The 13,067-nt window shown below is 41.5% G+C and overlaps 1 protein-coding gene across 5 annotated transcripts in view; it reads left to right on the top strand.

The window, feature by feature from the left end:
* The window catches only part of LOC113027110 (UPF0606 protein KIAA1549), a 35,160-nt gene that overhangs the window by 10,281 nt on the left and 11,812 nt on the right, over positions 1-13,067 (top strand). For 4 of the 5 annotated variants that reach the window (XM_026176629.1, XM_026176631.1, XM_026176630.1 and 1 more), the window contains exons 3-11: positions 1,321-3,399; positions 3,513-3,601; positions 4,521-4,680; positions 4,789-4,919; positions 6,027-6,219; positions 6,374-6,433; positions 6,527-6,672; positions 9,742-9,919; positions 10,677-10,861. In XM_026176629.1, coding sequence (XP_026032414.1) covers positions 1,321-3,399; positions 3,513-3,601; positions 4,521-4,680; positions 4,789-4,919; positions 6,027-6,219; positions 6,374-6,433; positions 6,527-6,672; positions 9,742-9,919; positions 10,677-10,861 — 3,221 coding nt within the window. Of the gene's footprint in view, positions 1-1,320; positions 3,400-3,512; positions 3,602-4,520; positions 4,681-4,788; positions 4,920-6,026; positions 6,220-6,373; positions 6,434-6,526; positions 6,673-9,741; positions 9,920-10,676; positions 10,862-12,265; positions 12,428-12,702; positions 13,000-13,067 lie in introns of all 5 variants that reach the window. The other variant, XM_026176634.1, reaches the window with a different exon arrangement.

Here is a 13,067-nt window from a genome sequence, read left to right on the forward strand (position 1 = left end):
CATTAATAATTAAAGAATTGTTCCAGTTCATGTAGGCAGTGTTAAATATGCCAGGCAGTGGCTTGTAATCAAGACTCTTCCCAAATTAAATCATGCATGATGTGCATGTACTTTGTTACGCAATATGGAGTGCTTTGGCACCTAAATAGAGTTTGAAATGCGTTGCGTAAGCGGCATTTGCTATTTCTGCATTTTGACTGCTCAAAAGTCGGCCTTAATGATTTTAATGTTGTGTGCACGCTGTAGAGGGGCTTGCTGATGAGCTGAAAATTGCACCATCCATCAGTTCGAGATCAGGTGCCATGAAAAAGGGTCTCAAATGCACTCTCGAGAGTTCATTGGTAAAATCTTAAGACATATGGTCCGTGCGTGTATGTCAGCATATTCACAACTGGAACCAAAGAAATCTGTCAGCTTTTCTTTGCTTCCCCAATGATTTTCACATCATTAGCCTGTGAGACCGTCCTTGCTCTTTTATTCTAATGACATTTTCTTTAGTTTTTGGTTTTTGTCTGTTTGTTTGTAGCCACTTAAGCAAAGGAGAGTTAAACTAGTGACTGTCTAATTATTTTTCTCAGGAGTCTGATACTGATAAGAACTGATCTATGTACAGGCTTTAGGTGACATACAGTCAAAAGGTTTTCGGGGAAGTTATCTCCACTTTATCGATCTGAAATTTAAATCTGATCAAGCTATTTTAAATATAGTATTGATTTATTGTAAGTATAAATTCATCCGGGTGCATTGTCTTCATGTTCACTGTTTGTTGCAAATGGACATCATAATGGACCCTGTTCCATTATGATGTCCTTCCATTATATATTTTTAAACCCTTATAGATGATACAGTTGATGTTGGCCATTTCGACACCAGTAAACATAACACCAATGTTCACTAATTCAATGCCGGTCCAGTTACAACATGGCTTAGAGTAGGTAGCCTCCCTGTCTGCCGTGAAAAGTCGTGTTTGCTCTCATCTTGGCTCGGTGTGCAACAGTTTAAACACACTTTTTTGGCAAAAATCACACATTCAACACTGACTCCATCACACTCCTTCATTCCTGTTAACAGACCAGAGTACAAAGTAAACATTCACAAGGGATGAAATTACAGTTACTGATTCATAGGGCTGATATGAGATTCATGCTCAGCAGGGTATTTCTTTGTCTTTTTATTACTGAAACAACCATTTTCAGCAATAAAAATTAAATGGTAAAATGATTTCTTTAGAATTAGCCTCTTTTTCAGTCATTGTCTCTATATATGAGTTTCCCTATGTTTCCTGTACTGATACGAAGCATTGTCTTTGTTCCTCTGCAGATGAATCTCCTTTGGACTCTACACATGATCCCATGGGATTTGTTGGAGATATCCAAAGTCCTACATCATCACCATTAGCCTTACCTGACTCGCATTATACTGCCTTTGAGAGTCTAGACTCACCTGGTGCCCTCCCATCCAATCCTGAACCAAGCCATGAAGTTCGGACTGCTGATAACATTCATAGGGGGCATATTGCATATGAAAACTCCAAAGTCATCATGTTAAGAGATGCCTCTGCAGAAGAGCCACACACTCTGACGACTCCAACCTTAAGACCATCTGTACCACAGTTTCAACGACCAGCTGAACTCTCCTTAGGCTGGAAGCTGGCGAGGTCATCTCTCTCAGAAGCTCAAACAAAGTCCCAGCTACAGCCTTGGGAAAATATATCCATAACATCAGTAAAGCCTTCTCCAACACCCCAGCTAGGTCTTAATTCTGAGAAAAGGATGACCTTCCAACCTGAAGGGCCTCTCGGGCCACCTATTCAGACTTTCACAGACCTTTTAGCAGAGGACTCACATATGAAACCAATGCATGCAGACCAGCTGAGCTCCAGTAATCCCCCACTGGAAAGCAAACATGCATATGATATAAACATGCTACCCAACCCAGATGAGATTCAGTCTCCTGGCTACAAGGTGCCTTTCATCACCCCCCACCCTGCATCACCTTCATCTGAACCCACAGAGCTCTCTCCAGAGGACTTCTACCCCACCAACACCATGGAAGTAGACTGGGGGTCTGGGGACTACTTGGAGACGATGTCTTTTTTCAATGCAGATAGAGAAGACTATTCTCTGGTCACCAAGGTGCCCTCTGACTCATATGATCTAGAAGACTATACAGAAACTTATGACACGTCCTTCCCTTCCAGAGTGGGCATATCTCCCTCATCCCTGAATCCTCTGTACGTTTCCCCTTCCCCCAGCCTCGTGACAGCGTACAGCACCGTAGTTTCTCCTAGATCTATTTATCCTTCCTCATTTTCAGCAACAGTTCAGTTTTCCCTGGAACCTACTCCAACACCTAACAGTGACGTGCCTGACATTTCAGACGTAGATTGGTCAGATACGTACACAATTCAACCGACAGATGTCCTTTTGCCAGACATGAACAGCTTGGAATATTATAACAATCAGCTGACCAAGGAGAATAACGGTTCAGAAAGCGGAGCTGAACACAGGGGGAACATTACTGTGGTGTCCATCAGTACTACAGACAGCACACCTAACAACAGCTTCAGCAATGATACAAAAGTGATTGAAGAGGAGTCCTCCAGTGATCTCTCGGGGCTTGAGCCTCATGATGAAACGAGCTTTGTAGTAACCACAGAGGAGAGTCCTCAGGTGGCCAATGCCTCTCAGCCTTTTCTTGATCCTTCCATAGTCCCAACGCATTCCCTCCACTCCTTTTCTTCTTCGGATGGTCAGGTGTCCACCACAGATTGGTCTGCACATACAAACAACGTTGGCCTGGATAGCACTCCAATTACAGAAGCTGTGCAGCCAAGTACAACGCCTTTGCTGCCAGACGATTTAAATTTTGCCTCCTCTCTTACGTATGTTCATTGGTATGTTACAGAGTCTCCCCCAAAAAGTACTATGGATGCAACTGCTGTCTTAACTGCAACTATAGACTTCTCCCCTGTTCCCACTGAGCCTGCTGCCAATAGCACAGCCGGTACAACAGAATTAGCTCCTGAAGAGTCTGCTTTTACAAATGATCCAACTCTCAATGCAACTATAGTTTCAACTGAATCCACGCCTCAGAATGTGACTCTGCCCCCTCCATTTGTGATGGGTGATCAGGGGGTGACTGAAGATGGAGTTGACACCCCAGCCACACTGACCTATATCCCAACCAGTAGTGTAGTTAATAAAGTCTCTACTACACCCACAAGTACACCTGCCACAACTACTCCCCATCAAGCCACAAGCAGAATTACTGCCACCTCTGAAGCCTCAACTATTGTCAACATCATCTCTACCACTGTTGGTAAAATCACAGCTATAGCACCAACATCAAGATCGTACCTCTGCAACATTAACAAACCCGCTTATTTGATCAGGATCGGTAAGTTAGGCATTTAATGTGTTTTGTCTTACTTAACTGTGCTTGAAAGAGTTATTCATAGACAGCAGAGTATGAGAGAGACATTGACCATTAGCTTGTGCTTTTTTCACAAGGTTTTCCAGCCGGGGCCACTGTAGGATATGCTAAATCTCAGGTCAGAGACATTTTGAAAGGGGAATTTAACAAATCAGTGGAACTGCAAGTAAGTTTATTAAACATATTTCCATATATTTTAAATAATGCAAGGTGTCAACCATTTTTTTGCAATTAAGAAAAATATGGGGGGAAAATGGGTTAGCGCTGTTGCTGCACAGCAAGAAGGTCCTGAGTTCAATTCCACCATAAGCCCGGGGTCTTTCTGTGTGGAGTTTGCATGTTCTCCCCGTGTTAGCGTGGGTTCTTCCTGGGTACTCCGGCTTCTTCCCACAGTCCAAAGACATGCACTTAGGTTAATTAACCTATCCCCACTATCTAAATTGCCCAGGTGTGAATGCAGGCATGAATGTGAGTGCGAATCCTTGTCTGTCTCTGTGTGTTAGCCCTGCGACAGACCTGTCCAAGGTGTACCCCGCCTCGTGCTCTGTGACAGCTGGGATAGGCTCCAGCGCCCCCGGCGACCCTGAAAAGGATAAGTGGAAGCGAATGGACGGATCATAATAACAATAATAATAATGTATACTTTATTGATGCATTTAACCCATTCACTCAGTGAAGCAGTGGGCAGCCACTATTCAGGTGCCCAGCAGTGTGTAGGGATGGTACATTGCTCAGGGGGTTCCTCGGGGTAGCCATTCAGTGGATTCAAACCCCCGACCTTCCGATCATGGGGCGACCACGCTACCTACTGAGCTAGATGTTGTTAGATTTTTGAGCAATTGAGTGAACGGAGTTGTAGTGGCTCACACAGAGTGTGGGTGTAAATTGGTGGTACGTTTATGTGTTAAAAGTATAGTCTATGTTTGTGTTGGGGTGTTTTTGTGATTGTCACAGCGCCACATACAAACTCAGCCAGACCACTTCTGTCACATTGAGTTCCAGACGATACACAGCCTATTTAGCATAAGTTACTTAATGTACAGTGTGTCTCTTTAATACAATTAATTTCTGCTTTCTTAATGTAGGTTGTTGATCCACCACCAAAGTTTGTGTTTCGAGCGGTGTCGGGTCCTGTCGTGTACACAGGCATGTCTGTCGTCAATGCACTGAGGAGGTCGGGGCGCCGCTTCTTGTCTGTTTCTCCAAACTGGTCGACGCCAGATAGAAATTATCAAGTCCACTCAGGTAAATGACCTTTTGTTGAGTCTTTTTCCGAGGGCACTTGAAGCATTTAGCAGAATTTGACCTTTATTTTTTAAGCTCAGTCAGAAAGTATTCAATTCGTCTGTGCAGTGTTGCAGTTTGTTCCTGGCCACGTAGACGTGCGGTTCTGCAACTTCAGTGAGAGCATCGAGAGAGGTTTGACCAGGGCCTTCGCTGAAGTCCGCAGGCGATCAAAGGAGTCGACTAATTTCACAGTGCATGTGAGTGGCACAAAGTGAGGGAAGCCATGGGCAGTCAGGGAGGTGCATTCCAGCTGGGATGTTTTCATTAGGATGCTTTCATTGTGGCTTAGGATCTGAAAGAATCTGAAAAAATGAAATATTTAATTTCTTATCAACTTGACCAAATACAACAAAAAGGCTTTAAAAATATCGAGTTTTTACTCAAAGAAAAAAAGCTGAAAATGTTGTTTGTTCACTAAGCTGACCAATACAAATCAAGTCATTTCACTCACTGATCTGTGGGATTCTTTATGCACTGCGTGTATTTACAGATTTATCTTGTTATTATCTAAAAAGGCTGAAAGTAAAATATTTGTAATTGGCAGTGTTTTATGAGCATTATAGAAAAATCAAAACAGAGAGCTCAAGAGGAAGTAATACTCAAAGAACAAAGCTCTGCTATTCTGTAAGATTAAAAAGTCAATTATAAGAAAAGAAAACACTGGAGTCTTCCTTGTGTTCTGAAATCCATCGCCTGTCTTTTCAAGGTTGGATCAACCTCATCAAACCACAGACAGCATCTCTACAGAGAATGCTGCACATGTTACTGAGAAGCACTGTAATAGCAGACACAATGTAACGTCCATGTAATGCAATTTTGCAGGAACAAAAGCCATCGCTCTGCATTTTGCTTCTTTTGGAAAGGAGCAACTAAGTGCTCTGTCTCTCCAAAGTATGGATGCTTATGGTCATTTTGGGTTATGATAGTTATTGCCAAATAAATGCAGCACAGAGCTTATAATTAGAGGCAAGGATTTAGACCCAAGTGTTCTTGTGGACGCTATACTCACTCCTTGGTCTACTCGTTGTTCATCTTACCATAACTCATGAGCATGACCCAAGTGTTTTTCACATGGCTAATTCTTTTTAAAGTGCTTCATGCTCTAGTTGTTGAGTATTAAAGAAGATTATTTTTTGTTACTAAAGAGGTTATTTGATCACATAGTTATGTAGTTCTCTTTTCAGAGGGAATTTAATTGTAGGTCTTTAAGACACAGGTACTACTTTAACAGTAAGATAGAAAATGTTTTGTTAGTTTTAATATGTGTTTTTTCTGTTTCCTGTAACACTACCACTATGTTTCAGATTGTAAACATCACCATGGCTGCTCCCATATACGAGGAACAAGGACTAGCGAGGAAACCGGTGGACATTACTTTCACTGTTCGCAGTTCAAGGAGTTATCTGATGGGGTCAGAGATCAGCAGTGCTCTAATGAAACTCACTATGGTGGAATTCAGCTATTACATGGGCTTTCCTGTGCTGCAGATCGCTGAGCGTGAGTACCGTACTGACTGTATTTGAACTATTTCCATTTTCATATTATCAGTTCTGTATCTGGGTTAGCTGGAAATTCTGATTGTGATCGCCAACAATGAATACGAGTAAAGGTCACAGCACTTATTGATTAATTTTATAATTTTTTCCACTAGCTTTCAATTATCCAGAGCTGAACACCAGCCAACTGCTTCGCTCTTCCTGGGTTAGAACAGGTATAATGATTTTGAATGATTTTTGTCAGTCTTACAGTTCATGTAAAGCAGTTACTACAGAGCATATTACTTCTGCTGTGTGTGTATATGTAGTACTCCTGGGTGTGCTGGACCAGAAAGTGGGTGAGAGGACCTTTCAAGCTAACATGGAGCGCCGGTTGGCCCTGTTACTCGGTGAAGCAATAGGATCAGTCAGACGGGTTAAAAGGGCCACCACCATAGGCAACAGTAGTGTTCAGGTAATATGCTTATAGATTCAATAATCATTTTACTCAGCTTATATTTACAGCTCCGTAGCCCCAGGCTCACTGGGCCCCGTTCCACATGCCACGAATGTAAGCCATATCTTTATTTCAATTTTTTACCAGAGAATAAATATTTCATATATGTAATCACATAAAAAATGCAAAGAAATTTCTTATTTCTTTGTGTTCCGTGTCTCTCACTTTCATTCTCTATGCAACTAAGCTTTAAGCTCTTTCAGGGTCACAAATACTTTTTTGCTTTTTACATTTCTTGTTCCCTATATAACAAAACTTCTAAAAACTCTGCAGAACCATCCTTCCTTGTACCATTTGTATCATTATACCCTGATACAAGCTCTCTCTTGCCACCTTTTCTGAGTACAGAGGGGTCATTATGTGAGTGTGACACTGTTTGTAACCAGTGAAAGCCTTAGTGCTTTACTAATCAAGCTCTAGCTTTTGTGGGTCCTCTCTGCACCTGCTCATCTCCTCTCTAAGGGGACAGGATACGGCTCGATCTCCATGGCAACACCATCCCATTCATCTCAGGGGCAAGCCATTCAAAGACCACAACCTCATGTTGCCTATTTTTTTGTCCTCTTCCTCATTATCCCAGTCCTCCTTATACTCGATGGCTCCTAAGAGCATGTCAGTTAATAATTGTGTCTTTTTCTCTGTCTGTATCCTGCTGTTGGGGGGCTAAAGAGTCAAAAAGTGAATGTTTGTCACAGAGTCAGTGGTAGGTAAAGATTCGGAAATCAGAAGAGAAGCAGAAAATTCAAACAAAAGTAACTGGTCAAGCTAAGACAAGATGACTGTCAGTGCTAAATATCATCATGTCCATCCATTTAGGACCTTTGTTTTTGCCTCGGTGAATTCTACAGAATAATATAGAAAAGAGAAGCACATCAGTGGTGAACCTTTGCTGTCTGCATTTCTGCTAAGATTAGATCTCTAATTTTAGCTCTGGCATCCTTTCTGCTCTTCCAAATGATATTTTTTCAAATCCATAAATATGATAATGTGTTATTCACTTGATAGAATGCTGTTATATAAGAAGCCTGTTTTAATATTTCAAAAACACTCATCTCCGAGTGCCTTATTGGATGAAAGCGTCTGAACTTCTGCTTTGCTTTCTTGCACATAAATAATTATGGTGTATCTCAGACAGATGCCCCTGACTGTCATGACAGAACGAGTGTAGTGTTGTCACCACTGAGAATATCTTATGAGTCTGCCCAGACAGATGAAAGGGAGGTTGAATTTGGGCTGTGCAGTAACACGCATTCACACTGCCCTCTTTCCACTCTAATAAGCAGACACGGACTGGATTAAACCCTGAATGAGGGAGTCTGCCCGGCCGTTTTTCTGTGGCAGCCCAGGCATGACCTGCACTTTACTCTTTTCAGTAATACAGACAGCAGACTGTGCTTGTGCCTCAGGGCACCATCGGGGAGGCTGCACACACACAAACAAATCAGTCAAATTAAATCGGTCAAAAAGACAAATCGGACAGAATTGAAAAATATTTAAGCAATGGCTCTCCAAGAGGTATGCAACTTGTGACCTAAAATGATGGTTATGTGTCTGTGTGTGTGTATTTGGACCATCTTTACATATCTTGAGGGAACAAAAATTGTAAATTTACTGTAGTTGTGGGGACCAACGGCCGTTATGGGGACAAAATCCCCATCCGCACAAGTTTGAAGACATTTTTGTGGTTTTAGTGTCAGGGTTAGGGTAGGAGTCCAGGGAAAGCATTATGTCAATTAGATGTCCCCACAAGGATATGAAAATGCAACAGTGTGTATATTGTGGACACAGGAGTCAGTCCCTATTTTAAAAACTACATTTTGTTTAGTTTGTAGAACTCTGTAACTTTCAGGTGCTTGTATAAGCATTAAATACAGCAAGGTGGACTCGAGAAGGTCAAATGGTTCAAGTCTCAAATCTCAAATCTGTCGTTAAAATAAAAAAAACAACAATGATTAATGTTGTAAGGCTCGGCAGAAAATGAGGTGCCACTGTCTCCATTAAAAAGTCATCTTTACTGTTAAGATTGTGAGACTTTGCCCATTAGCACCTTCATCAGAAATTCCATTTTTAATTTAGAGTGTGGTCGTCCTTCATGAATCCATTTTTAGAAGCATTTTGTCATTTTTTTTCTCGAGCACAGTCTCTTATCCACAAATGTTTCAGATGGGAAACTTTGTCGTATAAGGACACAAATGGGAACATTAAAGCATGCACGTGGAAATGAAGTTCAGGGTAACGTACATGGTCCCCTGTTTGTGTTCTTAAGGAGTGAACCAAGAAAAGAAATGCCCTTTAACACTACTAACGACCACAAAACTGAGAATTGACAGCCTTTGTCCCTTAGCAAATAAACAGAGTCCGTTATGCTCCAGCCTTTATTTCCCCCCGCACCATCTGGAAATGCTTACCTTTGGAGGAAAAATAAGATTACTGGCAGTTCGGTAAAAGGGCTTCCATCATATAGGAGTTACTAGGTCTGGCAGTGACTCTGTTATTGTATGACAGCCGTCAAATCTGGGGTGTGATCAGGAAGATCTGTGACTCTAATAAGACGCAAAAACACACCTGTTTTTCTTTTTAAGGTCATCTCCATATGCACCTCTGAAGCACTTCCATATATCCTGCTATGTTTATATCTTCTTATGTTTATATTGCTCCCTGGAAGCAATTTTCTGTCCCCTTCGACTTGCTCCAGAGAGCTCGCTCTCCTCCACTGTGTCAACACAGCATCCCTTCAACTTCAATGCACTGGTGCGCAATTGCACACTTGACAGTATGGGTCATTTGCAGCTAGTGTTTTCCCTCAGATGCCTCAGGAAGTTACAGTAGAGCTCCTTCGACAGTCTGACCCTGGAGGATAAATTTATGATGCATAAAACATTGAATGTTTTGGGGGCGGGGTTTAAGAAGATCTGCTCTTCCCCTGCCTTTTATCTATCACAGCTGTTGCTTTAAAGAAAATTACCCATATCTGTTCAAAACTGCATTCTGAAACACTTTACCAGTCCTCCTTGTTTTAATTCCCAGGTTGTAAGCACAAGCCGGTTGGCGGGTACTGACCTCCCCCTCGAAATAGTGTATTTTGTGGAGGGGCCTAGTGGTCAGAGGATGCCTGCAGATCAGACTGCTAGCCTGCTTAACAGCCTGGATGTCCAAAGAGCTGCTATTGTCCTGGGATATCGTGTACAGGGCATATTGGCACAACGTAAGTATGTCTCAATAAATAGATAAAAAAGATTATCTATGATAGTTCAAGTCAATCAAACACTCCCGTGTGAATTTATTTAATTTATTAGTGTGTTTTTTCTTTCTTCTTTGATGCTGGCAGGAAGTTTTAGTGTATGTAAACAAAAAAAGACTAATTATTTTAGCTTCACCATCATTACTGTTATTGTAATGGCTAATTGTTCTCAAGATCCTAATAAGAGGAAAGGATACTGACTGCCAGCTCCATGTGTATCTTTACATGTTTATAGTAACATTTGAGCTAATTATCTCCCTTTGTACACGCTGCACCCAAACCCTGTCTTCCTTATTAGGAATCTAAACAACGGATGAAGGCTAATGAGAGCCCCTCAAGGGAGTTCTGTCTCCGTTCTGATTGCGTTCTTTTATGGTGCTTTCCCAGAGGATGAAGTGACTGTTAATTAAAACCAAAGCAGCGCCGTGTCTGTCCAGGGAGAAACGAATCCAGGTTATTTTCTGTAGCTACGGTTTACAGATGTCCCGTAAATCGCTCACCTTTATAGATTCAGTTCGATCAAGGCTGAAACTCAATAAAGATGAGCTCATTAGCATATAGGAGTGTCACTGTTAATAAATACAGAACATGTGAAGAGCAGCCAACCGATGGGAAATACTGGTAACAGAAAAGAACCTGGATTCTAAAAACACCTTCTCCTCCTTTGTAGTCAATATATGAACTTAGCAGTTTATGGTTTCTTTGTTTTTTCTAATCACAGCTGTCGAAAAAGTGACATCTTCACCCTCTGACAATGAGAACACAAACATGTGGATCATCATCGGGGTTGTGATCCCCCTCCTCGTGGTCGTCGTCATCATTTCCATCCTTTACTGGAAGTTGTGTCGGACAGACAAGCTGGAATTCCAGCCAGACGCCATGACCTCCATCCAACAGAGACAAAAGGTAAAGTTCCATCTTTACTTTACAGATGCTTTCCTGCATCAGTGTTTCAAAATGACTTTTGTGCCGTAAATTTTATATTTGTAATTATGTAATGAAGGTGTTTTTGTTAGAAATAGTTTGTTAATTAGATTTACTGGATTAATCCTGGGATTATAAATCAGCATGATTAATAAAGGCTATCTGTCACTGCCATGACTGTGCTGCTAGACCTCACCGATTTGGACATCATGATGCCGTCTTCTGGATGACATTAGTAAAACTTTAATGATTCCAGCAGAGACATATTGAAGGACATGTGCTGGGTTAAAAATTATGATGCTGCTCATACAGCAAACAGCCTCAGCAGCTCTTTTTTTGCTTGAAACAACCAACAATCCTGCTCGACAGTTTCCCTTCGGCTCATTTTGTGTTCAATCTGTGGTTATTGAAAAGCCTCTCTGGCTTTTGTAGCTTCACTTAATTTTAGAAGTAATGCTATTTGGCTGCCCTAAGTAAGATTTCTGTCATAGTATTACCCTCCCTGAAACAGCTTTCAGACATAAGCTGTGGACAGTGAATAAATCTGACTGCCCTTGTCTGGTGGACAATCACAAACTGCACACAACAGAAACACCAGTATCACACAACCTCTCACTATTGCAAATGCTCTGTTTGGTTTAGGCAAGGTTTGACACATGAGCAGAGTGCAGGAGGCGGGGTGCTATACATGATGCGAGCGTGATCACAGGGATTTTCTTCCTGCACTCTTCACACATTGGCTCAATATTAGACAACTTGCCTGTTAGATGGCGTCTGTGTAATACCTGCTCTGACCGATTCTGTCATCTGTGTACTCGTTAGTCTGGAAACCTCCACGTTTGCATGTGTTTGTCCCTTTTTATCGTCACGAATATTTTTATTCAGTCTTCTAATGTCAGGCTGTATATTTTATTCCTAAGTAAGAAATTAACTTAACAGCCAGTATTTGGCTGTCTTGTTTTGTTTGTATTAGTTTGGTGAAGTTCATATGTGGTGCAGAAATATAAGACCACACAGGTGTTTAACATATTTGCAGCGCTGTACTCATAACAGTAGTATTAGAGAACAACAGTTGCTGAATCTCTGTCTAAAACGTGTCCACCTGCAAACCTCAGCTTGGACTAAGAATACATGTGAGCAAGACAGGAGTAAGACTCCATCCTATGTATGTTTATTTCCATTCCTGATTACAAGCAGCCTGTTTGGGTGGTTCTCTGGATGTTTTGGTTTCAGAAACTGCCTCATCTTTTCATCTCTGTCTGATTCCCCTTTACTTGAACATAACCTTAGCATTTGGTCAGTGCTCTGACTCAGACGTGTATCAGTGGCTCATCCTCTCTGATCCACACATTCGTCTTTGACTTAACACCACTCCTCTTCTCTCAGTCTACTATGTTACTCAGAGAATCAAGGACCTCTCGTCAACAGCGACTCCCTCAAACTAAAAAAGGTATTGAGTTTAGTGAGGATGAAGAGGAGGAGTATGAAGAGGAAGAAGATGATGAAGAGGAGGAGGAAGGGGAGGAGAAGGATTTTAAAAAGGGGAAGGTACAAAGCAGTGTCTGGTGATTTGTAGAAAATGTAGTCAGACCTGTTGTATGTTTGTTGGAAGTAACTTGTTTATGGTTTATTATTCAAGTGTTGCACAATTATGCAAAGAACAAGACCGTATGCACGTTATATGAAGTCAGTTTTTATAGTCTGGGTGTTTACTTGTTGTTACAAGTGATACAAATAACAAACAGTAGCTCATATAATAACAAATAGTAGCTCATCACTTATCAGCAGAACAATTTATCTTATTCATCATTGCTTCTGCTTAGAGATCAGTAGCTCTCAAGAGCAATCAGGGTATGAAAAATGAGGACGAAGAAGAGGAGGAAGCTGAAGAAGAAGAAGAGGAGGAAGCTGAAGAAGAAGAGGAGGAAGAAGAGGAGGAAACTGAAGAAGAAGAGGAGGAAGAAGAGGAGGAAGAGGATAAAAAGAAACTGAAAAGGAAAGAAGGTACATCGAGAGAGCAAAAAAGGGAAGAGACCAAAGCTGTGAAAAAGAAACCAGAGGAAGTGAAGAAAGACGGGAAAAAGAAAGTGTTGTCTAAAGGGAGACGAGCCGAGGAGGAGGTATCTCATGTAGTAGACGGGAGATTAGTGCCTGTTTGTGTTTATAGATGTAGGATCTCCCTCATTAT

Source organism: Astatotilapia calliptera, chromosome 7, assembly GCF_900246225.1.
Source record: "Astatotilapia calliptera chromosome 7, fAstCal1.2, whole genome shotgun sequence".
Taxonomy (NCBI): Eukaryota; Metazoa; Chordata; class Actinopteri; order Cichliformes; family Cichlidae; genus Astatotilapia; species Astatotilapia calliptera.